This window comes from Canis aureus, chromosome 1 (assembly GCF_053574225.1).
Source record: "Canis aureus isolate CA01 chromosome 1, VMU_Caureus_v.1.0, whole genome shotgun sequence".
Classification (NCBI taxonomy): Eukaryota; Metazoa; Chordata; class Mammalia; order Carnivora; family Canidae; genus Canis; species Canis aureus.
In genome coordinates, this window is record NC_135611.1 from 83,209,494 (window position 1) to 83,234,216 (window position 24,723).

At 45.2% G+C, this 24,723-nt stretch overlaps 1 protein-coding gene across 4 annotated transcripts in view; it reads right to left on the reverse strand.

Annotated features, from left to right (window-relative positions):
• Window positions 1–22,779, reverse strand: part of PCSK5 (proprotein convertase subtilisin/kexin type 5) — a 458,158-nt gene extending 435,379 nt beyond the window's left edge. For 2 of the 4 annotated variants that reach the window (XM_077906524.1, XM_077906513.1), the window contains exon 1: window positions 22,470–22,779. In XM_077906524.1, coding sequence (XP_077762650.1) covers window positions 22,470–22,661 — 192 coding nt within the window. In that variant the 5' untranslated portion in view covers window positions 22,662–22,779. The remainder of the gene's footprint in view (window positions 1–22,469) is intronic. The other 2 variants (XM_077906535.1, XM_077906544.1) reach the window with 2 other exon arrangements.
• Window positions 22,780–24,723: the final 1,944 nt, after the last annotated feature.

The following is a 24,723-nucleotide window of genomic DNA, read 5'->3' on the forward strand; positions in this document are numbered from 1 at the left end:
AATTTGTGATTGGAGTCATATTCTCAATTTTTATTAAAGGTTCAACTCCAACCTGATTAACTTTAGCATTAATAACTTTATCTCAACAATTCCTGAGCCTGGCTAAAGCACCAAGCTTTTAATCTTTTTTCTTACCATAAAATGTCCATTGACCTTTATCTCAGCAGTTTGCTAGGTCTTAAATATATGTCAAATAAACCCAAAACGAGAGTTTAAACAACCATTATGCCTACCAAGTAAATGTTTGTATCCATAAAATAGAAAGTTAGAAGTGATGTTTAAGAAAATACACTCGGTGCAGTAGATTGAGTTTTAAGTTATCTCTGTTCTATCATTCCTAAGTACTTACTGTTGACATAAAAGATAAACCCAATACAGTGTTTTGCCAAAAGAATCATTGCAATGTTTACAGGTTTTTGCAGTAACTGAAGAAATATACTTATCTGGACAAATACCTCATATCTGGATAAATGAAAAAGTATATATATATATTTTTTTCACTTTCTATCTGAGGCTTCCACAGGACTGAAAATTAATCCATGAATTATTTTAATATTCCGAACACTGGTTACTGCCTGATTGCTACATTTGTATTGCTCAAACAGATGCAGGCAATTTAGAAGAAGAGCAGGGCTTCACCAGTTTTCCTCCCTCTTAGTTCAAACATGCCAACATTCTGTAGCTAAGTTGTGAAATAGGTTTAAAGCCCCAATAAACTAAAGTGATAAAGACCCAGGGTGGAGAATGGTCTGGGCAGCCACAGCATTTACTCCCATTTCAAATACATCATGGTAATTTCAATTCTCACCATGGCTGCATTAGATATGCTGGTGTGTCACTATTCTGTTGTTTTTGCGAGTGATGAACTTCCAGAGATCTATAAAAAAGAAACTTACATGCTCAATGCAAGGGATGCAGCAATTGACACCTCATTGCACAGTTTAACAAAATCCATTAATACAGTCAGGATCAGCCATAGAACATCCAGTTTAGCTTGCAGTCACTGGTAAAGGCACCCCCATTATAACATGACCATATTCCTACTTGCAAACGGGATTACTACACCTACCTTTCCCAACATGAGCCTTCTGACTTTCCTCAGGGAAGAGTTCTCTGGTTCCAGGGACCCACTGAGATGGTCATGCTTTAGATATGAGATCAATTATTTCTCTTCCTACTCTACAGCCACCATGGTAGGACTGACATTTTGCTGTATCAAAGGCAGGAAAAAATATCTAATGTTTCCCTTCAAGGTATTTTAATAAAAGGGTAAAACAGATTTTCACAGAACTAGAGGAAAAAAAATAGTGCCTCCAAAATCAGCTTCTTTGTTCATACGCCACATACCTATATATTCAAACTCCCTTGTCTAAATTTTCCCACATGTGTATCTCCTAAAGACAGTCTCTGATAAAAAAATTAGAAAAAAATTAATTAAAAAATTAGCAATAATTATTAAAGAAATGCATATACATCCTACAAAAGATCAAGATGACTAGAAAAGTAAGTTTCTCTACGTTACTGATAAGGCGGGTGCCTTAGGTGCCTCAGGGGGTGCCTTTTATAATTGGAATTTGAAGACACTGGAACTCAGATCTGCTAAATTCCAAGTCCAGTACTTTACCCATGCCTCTTATCTTTGGGCCTCAGTTTCTTTTATCTTTATAGTGGGGGTGGGCACAACATTGCCACAACTCTAAAACCCAATGGTTTTAATCACCTAAGGGGCATTTACAGTTTAGGAGATATTATTAGGACCCTTCTCAAGCCACAGAATGTTGCAAATGGCATTTCTTTCAAGATAAACAAATTACCATTATTTAATACACCCTCTACCTCCATTCCACACACTTTCTTCCCAACTATAAGGAATAACCAAACATAATATGGTAATGTGGGGACAAAAGACAGTGCCTTAGTGGAATGCTGGATCCAGCAAGATTCAAGCAATAAACTTTATGGAACTTTGCCATACTCTCGTATCACAAAGCCCTTTATGATAACCCTCAAGTAAATCCATCTGGTTGAGTTAATAATTAGTTTAAATCTGTTACAAGTTAATGATGCCCAGACAAGTCATTCTGGGTACATGATGATACAGCGAATTTGTGATATAATTTACAGATAATATTTTGCACTGCCTTTCATTTTTCTCTATTTCCTACTCTGATTAGAAAATAAAGTCATTAAAGAACAAGCAGGGGCAGCCCTGGTGGCTCAGCGGCATAGCACCGCCTTCAGCCCAGGGCGTGATCCTGGAGACCCGGGATCGAGTACCACGTCGGGCTCCCTGCATGGAGCCTGCTTCTCCCTCTGCCTGTGTCTCTGCCTCTCTCTTTCTCTCTCTCTGCGTGTCTCTCATGAATAAATAAATAGAATCTTAAAAAAAAAAAAAAGAATGACTTATTAAAAAAAAAAACAAGCAGGACTTTCAAATAAGACAGATATACCTATTGGCTGAATTCAAAGGGAAAAAAAACATTCTCAGGAATCACATAGGGTTTCAGAAGGACCTCAAAAGCTGAGACAGATCCCAGGCCATTTCCATATTTTAAGATGCCTGTTGTATTATAAAATAAAGAAATGCTAAAATATGTAGCATATTTATTTAGTACAAAAATATAGCTATGCTATTCACCAGATAGTTTCAGAATGTGCAATGCATATTCATTTGTAGTGTACTTACTATAAACAGCGTAGTAATGAGACATGAGATGGAAGTTTTCATACGGACATTGTATTTCAATTCAACGAGAACACAAAACTGTAGGTAAAGGCTCACTGGGAGATATTTTGGAAATATCAAACCTGCAAGCTAAATGATCTTCCAGTCCATGGTCTCCAGGATCCTGTCTCTTGGGTAAGATCCTAGGGTTCACTTAAATGTCTATTATATGGCCATGGCCTTTCAATATCCATCACACAAAAAGAGCACACAAATATGGGACCCTCTAAGTTACCTATTTGGGAAGCTCTGTATGTGTGTATCATATAAAGATCATTCCCCTCTCGAACACAGAGAGGTTGTAATTTAGCAAAATCTGACCACTGAGGCTGGAATCATCAAAATGCAATGGGGTTGAAAATGAGTTAATGATTCATGGGTTTTGATGGTAATGAAAAGAGAGAAGGCTGAGGTCAGAGTTGGTTGGTGGGGTGGAGGGGAGGGGATGTACTGGGGTAGAGAATAGATTCCTCAGGAAAAGAGAAGCTCTGAGCTCTCTGGGAACCACCAACATACCAGGTGCCAAGCACAGGGGTTGTTCTCAACCCTGCCTGCGTATTTAAGAAAACTGATGCCCAGACCCCATCTAAGGCCAATTAAGTTCAGTGTAGGATCCCAGGTGACCGGAATGTGTAGACAGGGAATGAAAACCACTGAGTCAGGAGGGTTGAGGATCAGGGAAAGAAAAGGCCATGTAGAACAGCTCCTGTAAACATGATTTGGGAACTGTAAGGAGACAGAGCCAGTGTGTTCTAGAAGAGAGCTGGTATGGGAATGGGACAGGGTAAGAGGTATCCAGAGATAGAACTCTTGTTTATGAACCAACAGAGGGTAAGGACATAGTGCTGGAGAAGAAAGGACACTCAGATGATTGAAGCTATGGCAAGTTAAATTCAGACAACATTCTTTCTTACATTCTTCCCAGACCTGCTCAATCAGAACCTGCATTTTAACAAGGTCCCCAAGGGACTTAAATGCACAAACGTGAGAAGCACCAATCTATAGACTCGACCTCCCCTTTCCAGTTCACCTCCCATGACCTCCCCAGCCCATCTGCTACCAGACTCTCTCATGCAGCATCACTGCTCTTCCTCCTCTTCCTTCTACATATCTGGTTCTCGGGACGCCTGGGTGGCTCAGTGGTTGAGTGTCTGCCTTTTGGCTCAGGTCGTGATCCCAGGATTCTGGGATTGAGTCCTACATCGGACTCTATGCAGGGAGCCGCTTCTCTCTCTGCCTGTGTCTCTACCTCTGCGTGTGTGTGTGTGTGTGTGTGTGTGTCTCACAGATAAATAAATAGAATCTTAAAAAAAAATATCCAGCTCTCTCCTGTCCAGGGCCTTTGCACTTGTTGGGTCCTCTACCAGAATGTGTTTCCCCCAGGTAACTGTAAGGCTCATTTCTTTACCTCACCTTCTCCAGCTCCTTCCTCAGGTCATCTTCTCCAGGAAGACTTCCCTAGCCCTACTGTTTATAACTGGGAAAAAAAAAAAATGTCCAGACATCCCCCCTTCCCTGGTCTCTGTCCACAGCACTTACTGCCAACTGACATACTTGTGCTTTTCTACTCAACTGTTTATCAACAATCTCCCTAGGGGTAGATTGCAAAATATGGCCACATTCTTTGCATCTCTTCCTACGAAGGAGGGAAGTTTATGTCCCCGCCTCTTGAAGCTGGGTTTGGTCATATGGCTTGTTTTGACTTAGGGAATGGAAGTCAGTTAGATACCAGCAGAAATTTGAGGAGGGCTTCCACTGCAGCCAGAGAGCCACTCTCTCTGGCTGCAAGGGTACCTTACCGTCCCCACAGGAAGAAGCAACCCAAGCCTGCCTGTGATGGGTAATGGGAGGCACATGGCCAGTTATACCCCCATAATCCAAGCCAGTACCCAGCACCAGCCTTCACTAGGTGAGTGAAGGCATCTAAAACCAACTGGCTGACCCACCAGTTGACTGAAGAACCTACCAGTCCATTCCCAGCCTCACAGCAATCATGATTACTTGTTCTTACCACTGGGTTTGGGGTGATTTGTTTTGAAGCATGCCGGTACACTCCTTCTAGGAGTATTTAAATTACAAGAAGTAGAGATTTTTGTGCCCAGCTGCATCTCCAGGGCTTAGAGTACTTAGCATACTGTGGATATTCTAAAACACTTGAAATGAATGCTAAAAGACAGACAAAGAAAAAAATTACAAGTGAAGGAAGTAAATGCCAGGGATGGCCTCCCTGGCTGAGAGACTAGAAGGCAGGAGAAGGAGGACCTTCTGGGTTCATTAGAACCTTGGTCTCTCTTCAGAGTCAGAGTGAAACTAAGTAAGATTCTGACGACTTTGGTAACAGACTATTTTAGCAAAAATAAAAAAAATTCACATGCTCACATGCACTGTTTCAAGTGTATTCAAAATAGTCCTAGTTTCGTGGTGCTTAACTTGTCTGAGACCGCACAACCATGTGACCTTTAGAATATTTTTCACATTATGCAGCACTTACCCTCCTCGTTTTAAGTTATTCTGATTTTTAACAGCTCGCAAATCGGCGAACCAAATCACTGCATGTTGCTTCAATTCTGTCTTGCCAAAGAAGAAAAATCTGCTGCTTTGGATTCGTTTCAACAGTTGGAAATTCAGGCCATAACATTTTAAATCTCAGATGTTCCCCGCTGTGTCCACATCACATAAATCACTAAGTGCACAGATACCCACGTTTGGGAAGCCAGTTCTCTAACAACTGAGGCATAACGGCCAGCGGAATGGGGCGGCAAATTTAAGTGGATTCTGCAGCAGTGGGTGTCATAATTCTGAAAGCACAGTGCGCCCTCAAAAAGGCACAAGCAAGTGTGACCAGCAAGCAGAAAGCATGCTCCTTATTAAGCAACCACTCGAGGTAAAAAGGTAACATGTTGTTTTCATTTCGTGGGGGAAAATAAGACAAGCTGCAATGCACTAAGTTTCTATCTTCTTGGAAAAGAACAAACCTTCTATTCTGTAAAGAGGCTTACGGGTCCTGAACAGGTACATCTAGACTCATGGAGCAAGCTTCATCCCAAGGGCTGGCGAGGCCAGATAGAAGCAACTCAGTCCAATTAGGCTCTGGTACCTTTAGGCTTTCTTTCAGGAAATGCAAATCTCTAAGCAACAGAACTGCATACATACATTTGGAAATACCTATATCTGGCTTCTGATTTTTTTTGATCTATCTAATTATCACTTGCATAATGAGCAAAATGTAGACAAGACCACTGAGGTCTTCCTATTATGTCACAGGGATCTTATCCAGAGCATCACAGAATTTTATCTCCTCTTCCTATCATGTACATTAGCCTATACTGTGTGCAAGGCCACGGAGAAAAGCTAGTGTATTTCTGCCTTAGTTGGAATGAGCAAGGTTCCACAGCAAGGAACACAGGAACCCATGCATCTCGGTGATTTAGAACAACAAAGGCTTGTTTCCAGTTCGTGTTACCTGTCCACAGTGCATTGGCTGGGAGTGCAGTTCATCAGGTCCCGTAAGGACCCTGGCTAATGAATGGAGTTCTGCAGATCACAGCCAATCATGCCCACACTGTTAAAGATGGGACACATGTCACTTGTGCTCCCATTTCCAACATTTTGACGTTGGCCAGCGGAAATTACAGTAGGGAAGTATACCAAAAGTAGGGAAGTACAGTCCTATCACATGGCAAGGAAAACCAGAAATATTCAGTGGGCCATACTCATGTCTGCTGCAGTTTCCATTTACCCTCTGCCTTTATTTATTCACAGCCATTTATCCATTTCAGAATATTTTTCCGAGGGCATTTTAACTACAGAGCGCTCCTCCAGGCACCATATGCAAAACAAAGATGGACCAAAAAAAAAATCCTGTCTTTAAGGAGATTGCTCTCTAGCGTGCGCGCACACACATACACACACACACACACACAGTATAGGATCTAAATATGTCAAATACCAGGGAAAAGAAGCTTGCAAATTTCAATGAGAATTTAAAGGAAGGAGGTTTTAGCTACAGGCAAGATCCCTCAAGGAGATACCATCTGAGAAGGGCTTTACAGAATGAGCGCTGCAGGTGACAGTGTCCAGGCAGTGGGAATGACATGAGTCGGGACAGAAAAGCAGGGCATGGCAGTTTATGTGCAAAGAATGGGAAAGTATTTAGGTTGAATTATGTTTAGCATAGGGGAGGAGAAGAAGGAGAGGGAGAAATGGTCTTTTTTGACCAGGATGGGTGCTGAGAAAATTACTCTCTGCCTTATGTGGCAAGCTTTGAAGGAGAAGACAATGGAGACAGGATAGGCCTGGTGCAATAGCCCATATAAGAAATAACAAGGGGCTTAGCTACAGAACAGCATCGCAATTGAGGAGAGGGAAGAGGGCTACTCTAGAACCGCAGACAGCATGAGAACACTCAGCTTTCCCATCTCCCTTTCATCTGACCCAGAAGATATAATTCACCTTTCCCTGAAGGACTGGTCATTTGAGGCTTCCATCTGATTAGAGTGCAAAGGTCAGACAGGGAGACCCATCTCGATTGAGAGACTGGCTTCCAGCCATATCACCCAAACAAGAAAGCATTCCTTCCATAATGAAGTGAAGCTAATTCCTAATGGATATTTGCTCTATTTGTCTTGAGTTTATTTCCTATCTCCAAGGATATTTCTGAAGCCACTCCTTAAGGACAAAGCTGCAGGGCTTAATTTTATGTCTGTTTGTCCCAGAGCTTGCAATCTCTCCTCTCGGGCCAATTTAACTCCAGCTTTGGTCCTTCAAAAGACCCAATCCAGGTAAGCCCTGCCACGAGTCTTTGACCATCACAAGATTCTACTCCTTACATTATCCTGAGCTTTGGGATGTTCATATGAACCAAATCTGCTTATTTTTGCTACTCCCCCTGATTCCACACAAACAGTAAAATTTGCCTGTGAACTGAAATGGTCTCTTATGACTGACCAATTCTTGCACTGGGGGAACGCTCTGTGCTGTTCTCAATGCTCCATCAGACAGAGGACTTCCATTGCCACCCCCAGGAAGATGATCACAGCCAGCAGGGTCCTCAAGGTTCCCTGGCATCCATGGAGAAGCAGTCGTAGGATGATGTGAGACTCAGCGGAGTTGACAATATCACACTGTGTACTCTGACTCTCACATGAAGAATTTTCATGGAAGTCAAAGCCAGAAAGAATGACCATGACAATGATGCCAAGGTCTGAAACACTTAAAGATAAGGGTTAGGCTAGTTCCCAGGAAGCCCTGGACTTTAGAATCCATACACAAATGACTCATCAATTCTAAATCACTGCTCCTTACCGATAGTCCTTTCCAGAATATACTATACGCTGTTAGTCATCTTTATGGGTAGACCTTTTGTCATTTTTCTCTAATGTTTAGATTTTTCATTTTATATATATTGCATGTCTGTAAAATACTTTGGAATTCAACTGATGTTTAATGACTGATGTTTAATGATATAGAACAAGACTATCTGAGATGCTACAGAATAATTAAATCCCCCAAAAGGGGGGAAAAAGAAAGAAAAACCCCACTATTCCTTAAGAGAATTTTGTGCAAACTATACCTACGTTTTACGTATACTTTCAGAACAAGGTATAGCAAAGAGGTGACACTGAGATGTGTGCCTTCGAGAAGAGATAGGATTCCCAGAAGAGCAAGGAGGTCAGGTGAATATTCCAGGTGGAAAGACTGGCACAGAGACAGGAAAGCACTAAGCATAATACCTGGGGAACAATGGGAAGTCCAGTTTGGCTGTGGTCAGGGACAGAATAGGAAAGATGATAGAAAAAGTTCTCAGGACAAGTGGGTAGAGGCCTTTAAAAGCCCAAAGAAGAAATCTGTTTAAACATAGTAGGGAACGGGAGCTACTGGTGGCTTCTGAACCCAGAAATGGCATCACCAAAATAAGCGTTAAGATCATTCTCTCCAACCTCAAGCTCAACCACTTGTTAACTAGACTCTATTTATACGAGTAGCTTTCAGTTCCTCAAGAGCATTGGCACTGGCTATCTCCTCTGTACACACATGACCCCAACCCAGACCTCCACGTAGTTGGCTCCTTAATATTCATGTCCCTAGAGGCACCTGGGTAGTTCAGTTGATTAAGCATCTGCCTTCTACTCGAGTCATGATCTCAGGGTCCTGGGATCGAGCCCTGCCTCAGGCTCCTTGCTCAGCGGGGAGCCTGCTTCTCAGTCTCCCTTTGGCTCTTTCCCTGCTTGTGCTCTCTGGCTCCGTCAAATAAATAAATAAAATCTTTAAAAAAAAGTATTTAGGTCTCTGCCTCAAGTGTTTCCTCCTCAATGAGCCTCTCTGACCAGATGGTCTACAGAACTCCCTGCCACCTCTACCATTGCTTTTCAACAACACTTACCATAATTGATATTATTCTATTCATTTCATTACTGACTTACAGTTTGTCTCCTCCCACTATTAATATAAGCTCCGAGTGAGTAGATACCTTATCAATGACAAATATAGTAGCACTGTGGCTATTAGAATGGATGATAAATGATGGGTACTCCATAACTATTCTTAACAGCTATATTGAGACATAATTCACATACTATACACTTCACCTATTTTAAATAAACTGTCCAATGTTTTTGTATCTTCACAGAATTATGTGAATATGACAATTCATTTCAGAACATTTTTTCTCAACCCCAAAAGAAACCCTATACCATTACCCTATTCCCATCAAACCTTCCAGCCCAAGGTAACCACTAATCTACCTTCCATCTCTATGGATTTACCTATTCTAGACATTTCATAAAACAGAATCATACTCTCTGTGGCCTTTTATGACTGGCGGCTCTTTTTACTTAGCCTAGTGTTTTCAAGATTGCAGCATGGATCGGTATCTCATTCATTTTTATTGCAAAATAAAATTCTGTAAATTTGTTTACCCATTCATCAGTTGACAAGATGTGGGTTGTTTCCACTTTTTGGAGTTTTGGTGTGAACAAAGGTTTTCACTTCTTTTGGGCATATCATATAGCTAGGAGTAGAATTGCTGGGTCATATACTAACTCTATGGTTGACCTGTTGAGGAACCACTAGACTTTTTTTTTCCAACAGTGATTATACCACTTTACATTTCTACCAGCAACATACAAGTCTGCGAATGACTTCATATCTTTGCCAACACTTGCAATTACCTATCTCTTCAATTATAGCCGTCCAAGTAAGTGTGAACTAGTATCACACTGTGGTTTTGATTTGCATTTCACTGATGTTATATATAGCTTCATGTGCTAATCACCCATTTATATATCTTCTTGGGAGAAATGTCCATTCAGATTCTTTGTGCTCATTATTAATTGGGCTATCTTTTTATTACTAAGTGCATATATTCTGGATCTAATTCCCTTATCAAGTATGGCTTGCAAATACTTTCTTCCATTGTATGGTTTGCCTTTGTACTTTCTTTGTAGTGTCCTTCAATAACTATTTATGTTAATAAAACAATGAATAAAACCAATATTTTAAGACAGAGACCAACTCTTACATGTGGGGCAGATTAGTGGCAGGGTGGGACCTAGCAGAGGATGCAAGTCACCTGCCTTCTGTCTTGAGCTTACCTACTGGTTCTCAAACTGTCCAACCAGCCCAAAAGCTATGATATCATCCTACGATAATTCAAAGAACGTAGCATTTGGTAAGTTGGCTCAAGAGCAGTAACCAAATAGAAAGATGCCTTGCAGTTTAAAAAAAACAAAAGGTTTTGCTGGAAGCTGGGCTGTAATAAATCCTAAGTGGCCCACAATTTAGTTTTCTCTTGAAAAACTTTGAAATTGATGAATGGGGTTCCACAGACACAGGAAAAAAACAGATATTAGTTAAGTGCAAGTAGAATAGGCCCAGGATGAGTATGCGGGAAACTTCTAAACTTATACTTCTGGATATCTGCTTACAAGATTAAAGGCCCTGGACATGTCTCCCCCTCCCTGTACTATATTCAAACTAGCAAGCACGGCCCAGTTTTATTTTGGTTGAGAAACGTCAACTAGTAAAAACAAGGTACAAGCCTGGGAACAGTGACACGGAGGGGACTGGATATTTTTACAGCTGTAAGAGCTTCTTAGAGTAGAAAAATACCAGATCATAAGCACTTATTACAAAAATATCAGACCTTAAGTACTTAGTACAAATATATATATATTATATATATATATATATATTATATATATATATATAAAGGGAAAGGCAGCAGGAAAGGACTTGCTTTTAATAAATCTTAACTAATTTCAATGCTGGTATGGTACCCACATTATAATTTTCCCAAGACAGAATTAACCTCTTAGATAATGCACGGATTTAATTAGAAATTTAATGCTTCCTTTGTGATGCTAACCCTAAATTAGCTATCAGATTACATACAAATGCAAACAAGATTAATCTAATATTACACAGAGCAATCTAAAAATCTTATATATGAAATATAGAGCAATCTATAAATAACTGTTAAAACACATATTTAAAAACATATGTATATTCCTATAGGGCAGTACAGTTTGGGCTAAGAATTCATAAAAGACGTGTTCAGAACACAGCTTCTATATATTTTATAAAGAGCAGAATATGTGTCATGTGAATAAATTATAATTATGATTTATTATAAGGGAAGTGGGCTATATGACAACTTAGGGTAGAGGCAACCACAGCATGTGACAAAGTATATGCCATTTTAAAATCATCCTTAAATACTGTTTCTGGTTTCACATTCTCCGTTTACACTCCTCCCTCTACAATCAGCGTTCCATGCAATCTTCAGTTTTAAAATCAAACACAGAAAGATACATTCGGGAGTTGACAGCAATCATCCAGTTGTCTATCCTGATCCTTTAAGCTGATCCAGGACCTCTAGTACAAATAATAGCACACAGATGGAGAAAGTAGTGATAATACCTAAATTTATCCAATCGCAGTGTGGGGTACATGCCACGTTTACCTGCCTAGTGAGTTCACCAGCACAATTACTTGGGATCCTCATCTTATACAAACTGATAAAGACTTCCAACATCCCAGCCCCACACTTTCTCCACTCTGTCTAACCCACTGGCCTTCACTGGTTTTCTATTTAATGCTTTCTATTTAATGTTAATCAGCTCACCAGCATGTCCACCTGTTAGAGCAGAACAGCTCTAACGTGGAGCTTACAATCAATTAATCAATCAATCAATACACATCCACCCTCTGGGATGCCTCCATCCTGTGTTTCCACTTCTTCCACTCTTGCCAAACTGGCCCTCCATTTTTATTTTATTTTACTCACAGCTCCTACGCCCACCCCATTCTTGGGTCCACCAGCCCTATTTGGGCCCCTCTGCCCTCCTCAAAGCTTGGACACTGTGCTGTGTCACTTCAGAGGTGTGACCCCTTATATTCAAGAGCTAGTCGATCCATTTTCCCCTACCCCTAGCCCACCCGCAGCTGCCCACAGATCTTTTCCCTTCTCTCTCACCCTGGCAAATTCTGTCCTGTTCCGATCTCAGGTGTCTAAGCATTAGTGGCCAAGGCACAAAGCCATAACAGTTTGGTTTATCTGTTGGCTCATTAATATACAACCATTACTTGCTGAGCCATAACTAAGAACAAGCAGCAAATAATCTCACTGCCATTTGGCTATATTCTCTCCATAGTCATTCATCATTGATTCTTTTTTTTTTTCAATTTAAGTATAGTTGAGACATGATGTTATATTCATTTCAGGTGTGCAGCGTAGCGATTTGACTAGTCTATACATCATTCTATGCTCACCACAAGTGTAACTACCATCTGTCACCATGCAATGCTGTTACAATCCCACTGACTGTTATTTCTCATGCTGTGCCTTTCATCCCCAGGACTTATTCATTCCATCACTAGAAGCCTTCTGTCTCTCACCCCTTCACCCATTTTGCCCATCCCCCACTCCCTCCCCTCCAGCAGCCAACAGTTCATTCTCTGTATTTATAAGTCTGGTTCTGCTTTTTGTTTGTTTATTCATTGGTGGGTTTTTTTAAATTCCATATATGAATGAGGGGATCATATGGTATTTGTCCTTCTCAGCCAAACTTAGTTCACTTAGCATAATACCCTCTACGTCCATCCATGTTGTCACAAATGGCACCATCTCATCCTTTCTTTATGGCTTCTGATCAGAATTTCCTTAACATGTATCAAAACACCAAAGCACGTGGACACCAAACTCACCCAACTCTCCCCAGTGTCTGCAGGTGACCTTCACCTAGTCAGTGACTAAAGAGATTGAGCTATCCCACACGTATGTTCCTTTACCCCTCAACCTGAACTCCCCGGAAACTCCACTCACCCTACGTTACACTCAAGGCACCAGTGCTTCTCTTGCCTTCCAAACCTATTTGTCTTTATGTAATGTTTCCTATCTCAAGTGTACACTGTGCTTCTCTGATGCCATGCACCGTGCTAGGTGCTGGGGACCCAAACGAGAAAGAGGCATCGCTCTGGCTCCTAGCTGGTGGAACGACATGTAATTAAACGCACACACACAAATATGCATACAGTTAGGGTAACCATATCATTTCTCTTCCAAATTCAGACATGTCTGAAAGTAAAAGGGGATATTAAAAAATACTTAATGGAGGCAATACATAAGTCAGGATTATCCCTGGCAAAATACAAGTACAGTCACACGAATTATAACATAGTGTGATACCCTGAATTATGAAGCCATTAAAATTTGTCTAAAATTATTTAGTAACCTTGGAAAAGGCTCACAATATAATGTTAAGTGAAAACTATAGGATGAAACCATAGATAGAAACTGAGTGTTACTTGGTTAAAAACAAACAAACAAAAAACCCAAGATCTAATAACAGACACTTACTGAGTATGTAGTATGTGCCCAGCAGTATTTTAACTACTTTTAACTAATCCTCTCAATGATTCTATGAGAGAAATACTATTGGATCTTTTTCACGCATGAAGAAACTGAGGCACAGAGAACTTAAGACACTTGCCTAGGGTCCCCCCACTAAGTAGTAGCAGTGTTAGGAGTCAAACCCTTTTGGTTCTAGATCTGTGAGCTTAGCTGCCCTAGTGCATCAATGAGAGACAGAGAAAGAATACAAGTAGGTGGGCATGTGCAGTAAGAACCTTCTGTGCTCATTTCCTCTACTGTCCCACATCCTTGAGTTCCCCTCATTATCCAACCAAGCCCTGGCACCAAGATCATAGTCAACCTCCTCATCACCAAATCTTTAAGCCATATTTCAATTCTCATATGCTGGATTCTCTTTACAGCTCTTTTCACTGGTGCACACCCTATAGAGGGAGCATCTATTCCCAAGGATTCCAGGCTCTACTTTTGAGGCCTCCCTCACTCTTCGATACTCCTTTATCCCTTTACCCTTAAGTGGAGACATTGCCCTAAGACTCCATCCTCAGCCTGCTCCACCCCCTCCATGCTGCATCCCTTCTCAATCCTATGCATTTCCACAGACAGGATGAGTGCCTGTCTTCACTTCTTTCCTGTGCAAAATCTCTTCTGCACAGTGGACATTTCTATCTGTGTGCCTTTCTCTCTACCAACAACACTAAGGCTGAACCTACCCTTTTGTTCTCCAAATGCTCCTGCAGATTGCCCCAATTCTATAAATGGGTCCACCATGCTCCTGGTCCTGTGGCCATACACTTTATAGTTACCTTCACCTTCTCCCTCCTCCTCAACCTTCACTTCCACTTAGTCTCCAAGCCATACCGAATCCACACTGCTACAAGAATCCAAAGCTATTCTCTTCCCATTGGCTCAGCTTCTGCTTCATTACCAATAACTTTTACCAACACAACAGCCTGTCTGCCTCCTCTAGCTCCTTAGGCACACCTCAATCAGCAGATTCCTCCCAGGCCGAATGATTGAACCATATTGTGCTGTTACCCCACTCGTATCTGTCCTGCTGAATGACAGCTATGAGTAAAAATGTCCCACCTCCTTGAAAGCAGAGAACATCTTATGTATATTACATGGTAGACCTTCATGTGGGTTGAGTCAGCAGGCTGTCACCTCTTCTCAGGGAACTTCAATGGAACACTTTGTCCTATGGGATGAAGTTGAAACTCCCCAGCCCAAGCATTTAAGGCCTTATATAACCTGATCTGTAGTGGGAGGTATTCTTGTCCCGCCTCTGCTTTCCCTCATTCCCCAGCAACAGCACCCCCTTTCCCTTGGGGAACTGTCTCTCCCCAGTTGTGAGTTGTCCATCAAAAGTCAATATCTCCCTCACTTCAAGGGCAGATATGTGAAGGTGACTCACCAACATACTGCCATCCCAGAGGACAAAGTCAGTGGCCTATGAGTAGAGATATAATCCTATGAGGAAGCACTAGAGTCTTTTTCCAGGGTTTATTTCAATAGCAGGTAAGGGAGGTACTAAGAATCGTATGAGCTTTGCTGCCTTGGAGAAAGGGCCTGTGTGAGAATAAAGCTAATAGAGGGAAACAGGAATATCTGACGTTAGCACTACCTCTGGACTTTCAGCTGGACAGACTTCGCAGTCACCTTTTAAAAACTCTTAGATCTAGAGGCCTCTAGGTGGCTCAGTGGTTGAGCATTTGCCTTTGGCTCAGGTCATGATCCCAGGGTCCTGGGATTGAGTCCTGCATCAGGCTCTCTGCAGGGAGCCTGCTTCTCCCTCTGCCTGTGTCTCTGCCTCTCTCTCCGTGTGTCTCTCATGAATAAATAAAATATTTTTAAAAATAAAATAGAAACTCTGGGATCTAGATGCATTTCAGAATTCAGAACTCTTCAGATAAGAAACGTACAACAGTACACATCCTGGAGTGTATTGTATACACCTCGACCCACCTCAAGGACAGCATCCTCCTAATCAAACCCACTAAATGCATTTCTGCAACAAGACAAAAAAAAAAAATAATGCCCTAATTAATCCCAGTATAGGTCAGGATAGGTTTTGCCATGAAGAAAGTACACATCAGGTAAGGCCTGTTTGCACCAAGAATTCAGTTTCTGTTTTCAGAACCACATATACCAGATCCGCATGCGGATCTGTTTAATTAACAGAGTCCCTGTTTCCTTATCTGATTGTTTATTAGTTTTATTTCAGCAGCAGGAGGTTGGGTTTTCAACACTTGCACCCAGAAGAGTCCCATCTGTATTCCTATATTCCTATATTTCAATTTTGTTTCCCATTACTCCTCTATACATACTCACATTTGAGTCAAACACAAAAGGATAGCATAGGGAATACACTCAATAATATTGTAATAATGTTGTATGCTGACAGATGGTGACCACACTTATCACAGTGACCACTGAGTAATGTATACAATTGCTCAATCAATACTTTGTACGTCTGAAACTACTGGAACATTGTTATGTTAATTATACTTCAATTAAAAAAAAACACTGTGTTTTGACTTTTTAAAAAGATTTTATTTATTCATGAAAGACAGAGAGAAAAGCAGAGACACAGGCAGAGGGAGAAGTAGGCTCCCCACTGAGCAGGGAGCCCGATGCCGGACTCGATCCCAGGACCCTGGGGTCATGACCTGAGCCAAAGGCAGACGCTCAACCACTGAGCCACCCAGGCATCCTGTGATTCTTCAAATAAAACATCTTGCATCCTCCAGATTGTCTATGCCTTATAAACAAAGCTGTCTGACACAGAGATCAGGAACTTTAGCTGGGTGATTATCTCGTCTGTTCTCCCAGCCCTAGCCCTCTGTCCATGGCCCTCAGGGAAAAGTATAACTATCCCTGTCCTCTGAAGAGAGGATCAGCAATGACACTGACTCCCCTTCCCCTTCCCCTTCCAGCTCCTACTCGATCCCCAGGGACAAGCACAAGAATCTAGAAAGTCTCAAGTCACTCCACTAAGAAACCTGCATGAACCATGGCATTCTCTTACTTTCCTTCTAGTGGCCTTTGCATCTCCTTGGAGCCCCAGTAGATCACGCGATGCTTCCTAGTCTTACTTTTTTATATACTCGTGTTCGTTATTAGGCACCGGATTTCAACCCCACAAGGTGGCTCAAGTAGTAACAGAGTCCCCTCTTTGAAAAATGAGGCAATGGGGGTCAAATTGGTTAATGAGAGAAAAAACCCTTGAGCTTGCTGACTCCTACTCTTGTTCTCTTTCTGGTCTCATTTTCCTGCAGGGATTAACCCACACTGAAGGGTTTATTGGCACTGATTGTCCTTTCTTGCTACCTTTAGATGTAGAGATCTCATCTGTTGAAACTCGTAAGAATACTGCATGAGCAATTTCACTCTAAATTATGTGCATATTTAACTTTAACTTTGATAAAAATAAAAATTAACAGATATATACATATGGATGTACACACGTCCATATATCTGCATACATATATTCTAGCATGCATGAAGGTCTGTAAGCATTCATTTTTCCCCACCCAGGAAGCCAAGCGTCATTCTCTGTCATCAAATCCAACCTGAATTAGCCAAGCGATAAAGTCCCGAGGCACAGCAATGCCTGGAGATACTTCAGCCTTGGGAAAACCCAGACACTGCTTCATATAACTAGAACAGACAAGGCAAATACCCCTCCCTGCCCAGGGGATGTTTCTGGGTCAGGACTCCCTCCCTTAACCAAAGAGTCAGACAGCGCTGGCCACTTTCCCAGCACACTACCCTGCTTCTCTGGCTGACCTTTAAGGTTAAGACCTCTGGATATAAGCTCATGAAAGACAGTGATAAGGCAAATTCAGCTGCCTTTGGGTGCATAAAAATGCAGTTTTTCATTTTCAATAGACCCCCCAAATCCCAATGGCCACATATGAGCCATTCCTGGCCTATGAGGTTAATGCAACAGATCCACCATCACCAGGCCAAGCCCTCTAAATTGCTGTTTTCCAGTCGAGGTTCTCCTGCTCATGAGAACGAAGCGTGTGAGAGCTGCTAGCGGGGGTCAGGGCTGAAGTTCTTGGGTGTGAAGAGCTGCTGCGCAAAGCCAGATGGACTCCTACATCGATTTATTTTGCTGTTTACAATATGCCTAAGAATGCAATGAGGGGAGCACAGTCCACTCCCATTCAGCCCAGCAGGCTAGCCACGTCCCTACTAGCAATGCCAACCATATGCACCCAGAACCCACTGGCCACTGTTTGTCAGCACTGTGATCACCCCACATTACTTGAAGGTTAGAATTCATCAGCAGAGTGGGAGGCCCTCGGCACATCTCTGAACAAAGTTCCTCCTACTAAAGATCCCTAGGAAATGCTGCTTCTAACTCTACATTCAGAATTAAAATATAAATTCAAATACGATCTCATATAACGTACCAAGGTAAGAGGCTTTATAAGGTAATCAATCCTCAGATATTTTTCTTCTCTGTCTTCCATCTCCGGAGAGCTTATCCTATAATATTTAATGGACCACAACAAGGATCAAGCAGGGAGGAAGGCACCATCATGGGAAATCAGCCAGAATTGTTTAGAGTCCAACAGAAACTATTTTTAAAGTATTTTATATTGTTAGTTGAAACGGAAAACCATTTTCCCTGTCTACAAAGCTTTGATTTAGCGCTTTTTGCTCAGCCATTAAAAATTTATTTTCCTGATCTTCACATTTTGCATCTCCCAGTTAAAAAAAAAAAAAAAAAAAGTCTTCCTTTCTCCCTATCTAAATAAAGTTTGAGTCTCACTTATTTCAGATTCAGATTCAACAAACCTTCCTCTGCAAGCCTAACTATGTTCTGAGCAATGCACAGTCAACTCAGTTATCTAGAGATTTATCGTCTTACAGATGGAGGCACAGGGGCTCCATTAAGTTCACTGACTTTCCTGCTTTCAAAGACCTTGCAAGTGGCATCCCTGGAGTTTCCAAGTCTCTGCTTTCAATGGGAACTCCAGGTAAAATATTTCCCCAGTACTGCTTGCATCTGGCTTTATCCTTCTGGAATCTCGCTCAAGATAAGTTACATGGTTTGAGGAGAGCTTTTCGCTACCGGTAATCTCAGTTTGGGATCAAGGATTATATGCAATTCACAGAAGGATAAATACAGCTCTTGCACACGGCAAACAACCCCCACAAGGGACCTTCTGAGTTCAAATAACCAGAAATGAAGGCCCGCCGGATTGTAGAGTTAGTCCAAACAAAGGTTCACAATTAACACCATGTCAGGTCTTCATTCCTTTCTGTCACTGCCACCCTCTGACCACTACACTGTTAGTTCTGAGAGTCAGAGCATGGATTGGGAGGGAGGACCAAGGCCTCCCTTCCATCCGCATGAGGCCACAGGCAGGGCATCCCAGAGCCTAGGAGGCCTGGCAGTCAGGGCCGGCAGGGGAAGAAAGGGCAATCTAGTACCAAGCAAAACAGGATACACACCAATGTGACGACAACTACTACTACTACTGATGATGGCATCATTTCAGATTTCCAAGGCATAACCATCCACAAATACTACCATTATGTGGAAAACCTATCAAAACATAATGCTACCTCTGTAGCCAAAAGCAAGAGAAGTCTCATTATTCTTCCCTTTCAGGAAGCCAAGCATGTCCTTTTTGCCTGTCTGCTTGCTCGCTCTTGTGTTCCTCTGCGCATCCTATTTTTCATGAATGCAAGAGGCACACCTACTCTTTTTCTGTGGAATTCTCGAGGCCAGAGATTTCTACCTCTGGTGACTCTAAGTGCTAAGAGGCCATATAGAACATCACACAGAAATTCTGAGTAGCCCAAACTGTACCTTAGCTGTGGTGAAAATTCACTACCTTACTCACCTAAAATATTGCACTAAAGACGTCAGAAACACCCCCGACGTATTAAATGCTGTCACTGGCAATAAGAGGTCTCAGTTCCAATCTGTGACCCACGAGGTGGGACCCCAAGCCCAAATGGGTAAAGACAGAACATTCCAGAAACGTTTGCAAATTAGTCCCTGCCCTCAATGGAAGAGCCACTGGCTTAGGGATGGAGATGCAAAGAAAGAATAACAAGAGGATGTCTAAAGTGTTAAAAGGTCAGGGCAGTAAAAGAAGAATAAGATATATGTTTGGCCCTCACACTGCAGGGAAAGTGCATGTGTGAACTCAATTCACCACCCCAAAGACTTAGCATAGTGTCACCCCCCCCCCTCCCCGCCTTTGATCTACAGAGCAAACGCTTCACACTGTAAGGCTCGCTGACCTTTTTACACTGTTATGGCATCAGTTCAAGGGGTCCTCTGCAACTTTTGAAAGCACTAAATTTCTTCATTGGGATTGTAAAAACCACAATAAATGGTATTTGGTGTCATCTGTACGGAAAGTTTCTTTGCATCACTTTTTAAATGAAAAGCCACCACTCTTCATCAGAAGACATCCTGTAAACACAGTCAGGTGAAGTCACAGGACACTGCAGTGTCTGCTTGCTCAAAGTGGGTTCGGGGACAGAATCTCCTCCCTCACTCTGCCAGGCTCTGCAGTATCTCAGTTCTATTTAATGAGTTCATTAGGAAACACGTATTTCTCCTCTTGCAAGTCATGAAGCTTCTCAGAGTCCAGAAGTCCAGGTCCGTTTGAAACAAGTATCTGTGAATTAATACTGAACATTTGTTCCCAGTCTACTGAGCTACTAAATCAGGGAACTGGGGATGTTACTTTGCTCCTCTTTCCTCCTATGGGATGGTGGAAGGGGAGATACCCTAAGGGCAGGGTTCATGCAGGAGGAGGCCTGGGCCAGAGAGTCCTAGGTCTGAATCATGGTTTTGCCACCATGTAGCTGAGATGACAGAGGGTCATCCTCTCCAGGATCTTGGGTTTCCAATTTGCTGAGTGGGCGGGGACAGCCACCCAAATAGTCATTTTGCAGATTACCCCCAACCCCCAAAAAATGTATGTTCAAGAATTTATTTTCTAAATATGTCTCCTATATGGGAGATGCACCTCTGGAAAGATAATTAACAAGGCTCCTTTGATTGTTAGGGTTCCCAGTTACGTTCCAGGGTCACACCCAGCACCCAATTTTAAGCTCCTGTAAAAGGAGGAGAGATTCTGTTTCCTTCTGATGAAATACGAAGCTAGTGGGATCCTTACAAGCCATTAGAATAGAAGTCTCCTGAAGATGACAGGCACTCAGGCAACAAAATGTAGCTCCCTTCCCTTCCCTTTCTTTTCCTTCCTTCCTTTCTTCCTCCTTTCTTGCTTCCGGGTGTGTGTTGGATAGGGACCGACCGTGCTGTGTGTATATGTGTGTGTGTGTGTGTGTGTGTGTGTGTTTGTAGGGGGCGTGGCGGGGGTGGATAAAGACTTTGCCCCTTGCCCTGGTTTCCGTCCTCACAGGACTGGCCTCTCAGGAACACGTCGTCCCTCTTGACCCGTAAAGCCCCAAACCTCAGGCTCCCGCTCCTTACAACAGCCCCCCTACCCCCACCCCCGCCCCCAGCGCTCCCGATCTCCTTCCAGATGCAGGGACAGGCGCTCGGCCTCCCTCCCTCAGTGCCGCATCCCCCAGGCAGCTGCGGGTCTCAGCGCTCCGCTCCGGGCTCTCGTTCCTGGACGTGGACTGCAATAGCACCAGGCACCGTCTGTGCCCTCTCGGTCCCGGGGCACCCGCAGCCCCTTCCTTTCCCTTCACCCCGGGAGAGCACGCAGGGCACGTGCATCCGGAGCAGCCCCAGAAGCGGGTCTGCCGCGGAGGCGCCCCATCACCCTCGCCGCCCACCCCCAGCACAGTCAGGCCAAGGTCTGGCCAGAGCCCCCTCCTCCAGCCAGGCCTGGAGAAGTGAGTCACAGAGGTGTGAGTGCGGGGGCGGGGGCGGGGGGGGGGGGACCATCGCGTCACTTTCTCGGACCCGTGTCCGCGGCCCTTGGCGCTCTCAGTTCTTACAGGAAGGAGGGCGAGGATCGTTTAGCTCGGAAGTACCTCCAAATCTGTTGCGCTCCCAATCAGCCCCGCAACACCGTTTAATTCATTGTCTCCCAGCTGGGCAGCTGTGCGGGAAGCCCGGGAGCGGCGCCCCGCAAACGCCCCGCAAACGCCCCGCGCCCGCTGCCCCACGGCCCTGCAGCTCCCCCCGAGCAGAAGCCAGCCAGCGGGGCTCGGGAGTTGCCCACCTTCCTTCTCCGGCCCCGCTCCGCGAGGCCCCACTCGGGTCTCCCCAGAGAGCCCAGGAAGCCGGGAGGTGTCTCCCCAGATCTGCGCTCACGCCGGGTCCGGCCCTCCCTTCCCCTCCCGCCGCCTCCCTCCTCCTTCCAGCTCCAGTCCCCGCGCCTCCAGCCTCCAGCGCCCAGCGGTGCTCTCCCCCGGGGGGGAGCAAACTACTTTCTGGGCTAAATTCAGGTCCGAGCCGGAAAGGCTTTCCCTTCCTCGCCTTCTCCTCACCCTGGCTCTCAGAAACCGCAAGGAGCGCGCTCACCCCCTCTAACCCCCCCCCCCCAAAAAAAAAGGAGCTCAGGCTACCAATGCTCTCCGACTTTCCAGGTCAAAAGATCCGGTAGGGTCTGAAACCACCACGGGGGTATGCACACTGGATTTTTCCAGAGACCCTACCTGTCCCTCGCGGCTTGCAAAGGAGAAAAAAAAAAAAAAAAGTAAACAAAACCAACCCTAGTAACTTTGAGGAGTGTGTGTGTGTGAAAGAGAGAGAGAAAACCGCTCAAGAGTTCGGGCAACAGCTGCAAGAGCACATCTGGAAGAGGGGGAAGGGGGTTGCCCGGGGGCGGGGGGGGGGGGGCAAGAAGCGCGAAGTCGCTGGAGGCTGCCCCTGCCCCGGCTGCCTCGGGGCCAGGGACCCGGCCAGCCCGTCGTTACCTGTCCTATGTTGATGAATCCGTACTTGCTGGCGATGCGGTCGGCCTCCGGGAAGCCGCCGGCGATCTTGACCGCCCAGTGGTTGGTGTAGACGCGCGTCCGGCACACGGGAAGCAGGCAGCCCCCGAGCAGCGCCAGCACGCACAGCAGGTCCAGGCGTCCCGGGCAGCAGCCGCGGCTCCCCCAGCCCATGGCCCCGGCGCCTCTCTGCCTCCCTCGCTCGCTCGCTGACTCCGCGCACGAGCCGCGCGCACAACTAACTTCTCCGGCCTGGGCCGCCCCGGCGCGCAGCCCCCGGCCGCCGCGGCGCGCAGCCCCGGGCGATCCGCAGGAGGCGGCGAGCCCCGGCTGGGAGCGAACGGCGAGCCTCGCGGTGCGGCTGGACCGCCTAGACCATCCCCGGGGCTGCGCGGACCTGTGCTCCCTGCCCTCCGGCCCGCAGGGCGAGCGGCGGGGCTCCCCGGCCCGGGCGCAGGAGGCGGCGGGGCAGGCGCCCTCCCGCAGTTGGGGCTCGGCCGCTCGGCTCCCGACTCCGCGACTCGCCCTCGCTCCTCCCCGGGCCCCGGAGCGCGGCGGAGGCGGCGGTGCAGGCAGCGGCCGGGCGCCCCCTCTGCTGGCCCGGGCTCCGAGCGCTCGCTCGCTCGCTCCCCGCGCTCCCTCCGGCTCCGAGCGGCGCGCGGGGAGTGCGAGTGGCAATGGCAGCAGCGCCTGCTCTGCATAAATGACTCCCCCGCCCCCCTGACACCCCTCCTCTCCCGCAGCCCCCTCCTCCTCTCCCTCCTCCGCCCGCCGGAGCGCGGCCGCGGCCAGGCACCAGCCAGGTCCTAGCGCCGCCGGCTTCCCGGGGCTGGAACCTCCAAGGGTCCCGGGCGGCCCAAGCGAGACTTTTTGCAAAGGGCTGCGAGGGGAGCTCCGGCGCCGCGGCTCTGCCGCCTTCTCTTCCTCTCCTCCTTGCGTTGGAATCGATTTACCGCCCCTTCCCGAAAGGCGGCGGAGATCTCCAGGTCGGTGCGGGCCGAGCGCCCCGAAGATTCATTCATCCTGGCTCTGAACCTCCTTAAACGACTCCGTGTTTAGGAAGGTCACTTGCGTGTCAATTGCCGAACAAATAACTCGAGATTTTCACTTCGTTAATTCTTCACGCTTTTCAGCAGCTGTTTATGTTACACACCCTGCTCCCGGGAGAGGCCACCCCGCGGGACCGGACCGCGCACCGACTCTGGCAAAACCCAACCACCGTAGCTCCGAAGCCAAGTCTGTTGCCTGCTGACTTTCGAAATCTGTGCATCTGGTAGGAGGCGAAGCCACCGGAGAGTAAAATTCCAGTCGCAGCAATGAGGAAAGATGTTTCCACGAATATCTGGTGCGAAAGTGGATGGAGACGTTGGGCCAAGGGAATACATTCATTCATTCGTTCCACGGAGTCTGATGAGGGCGGCTTTCTCTCCACCAAGGGAAAAGCTGTTTTCCAACTTTTCCAAGCGCGGCCCTGCAACAGCGAGAGACTTCAATGTAAAAAGGACCACAGAGGAAGTTCAGATGAAACCTGGGCCTGCGCCGGCCTCAGTACTGTCTCCAGCGCTGTGGCTGCCCGGGCAGGAGCGAGCTTGGATTAACCCCGTTTCTGCAGAACCACCTCCCTGCCTCTTCTGGTGGCACAGGACGATCTCTCACGAAAAGAAAATGTACCCTTGATGTCATAACTCAGCTGGCCTCAGAAGTATTTACCATACCCCTAACTCCCACCCGCCCCCTTTATTTTCTCTCCTTTTCCCATCCCCCACCCCCGCCAATCTTTTTCTTCTTAAGCGTTGGTTAAATGTATTTGAGATGAATTAACCTATCACACCTCCAGCTTTGGGTAAGGATTCTTTTATCTGCCTAGGGCCCCACTTTTCTCCCTTTCTCCCCTCAGCCGTTCAACCGTATCTGCGAACTCAAAACTCATAAAGTTCATGAAACCCAAAAAAGTGAAACTATCGCTTTATGACATTTTAAACATTGTCTAAGGTCTTCCATGTATGTCATCTAATCTTGAAACCAAACTCACGAAAATGACATTATCCCCCACCCCACCCCATCTTAACTGATGAAGATGTGGAAGGTCAGAAGAGGTCAGTCATTTGCAGAAGGACAAATATTTTATTCTGTTCGACTGATTTGAAACATCTCTGGAGCACCTCTGACTTGCCAGGCTCTGTGCTGGACACTGAAGAAAGAGGAGGAGGGAGGGAGAGGAAATGGAGCACAAAGG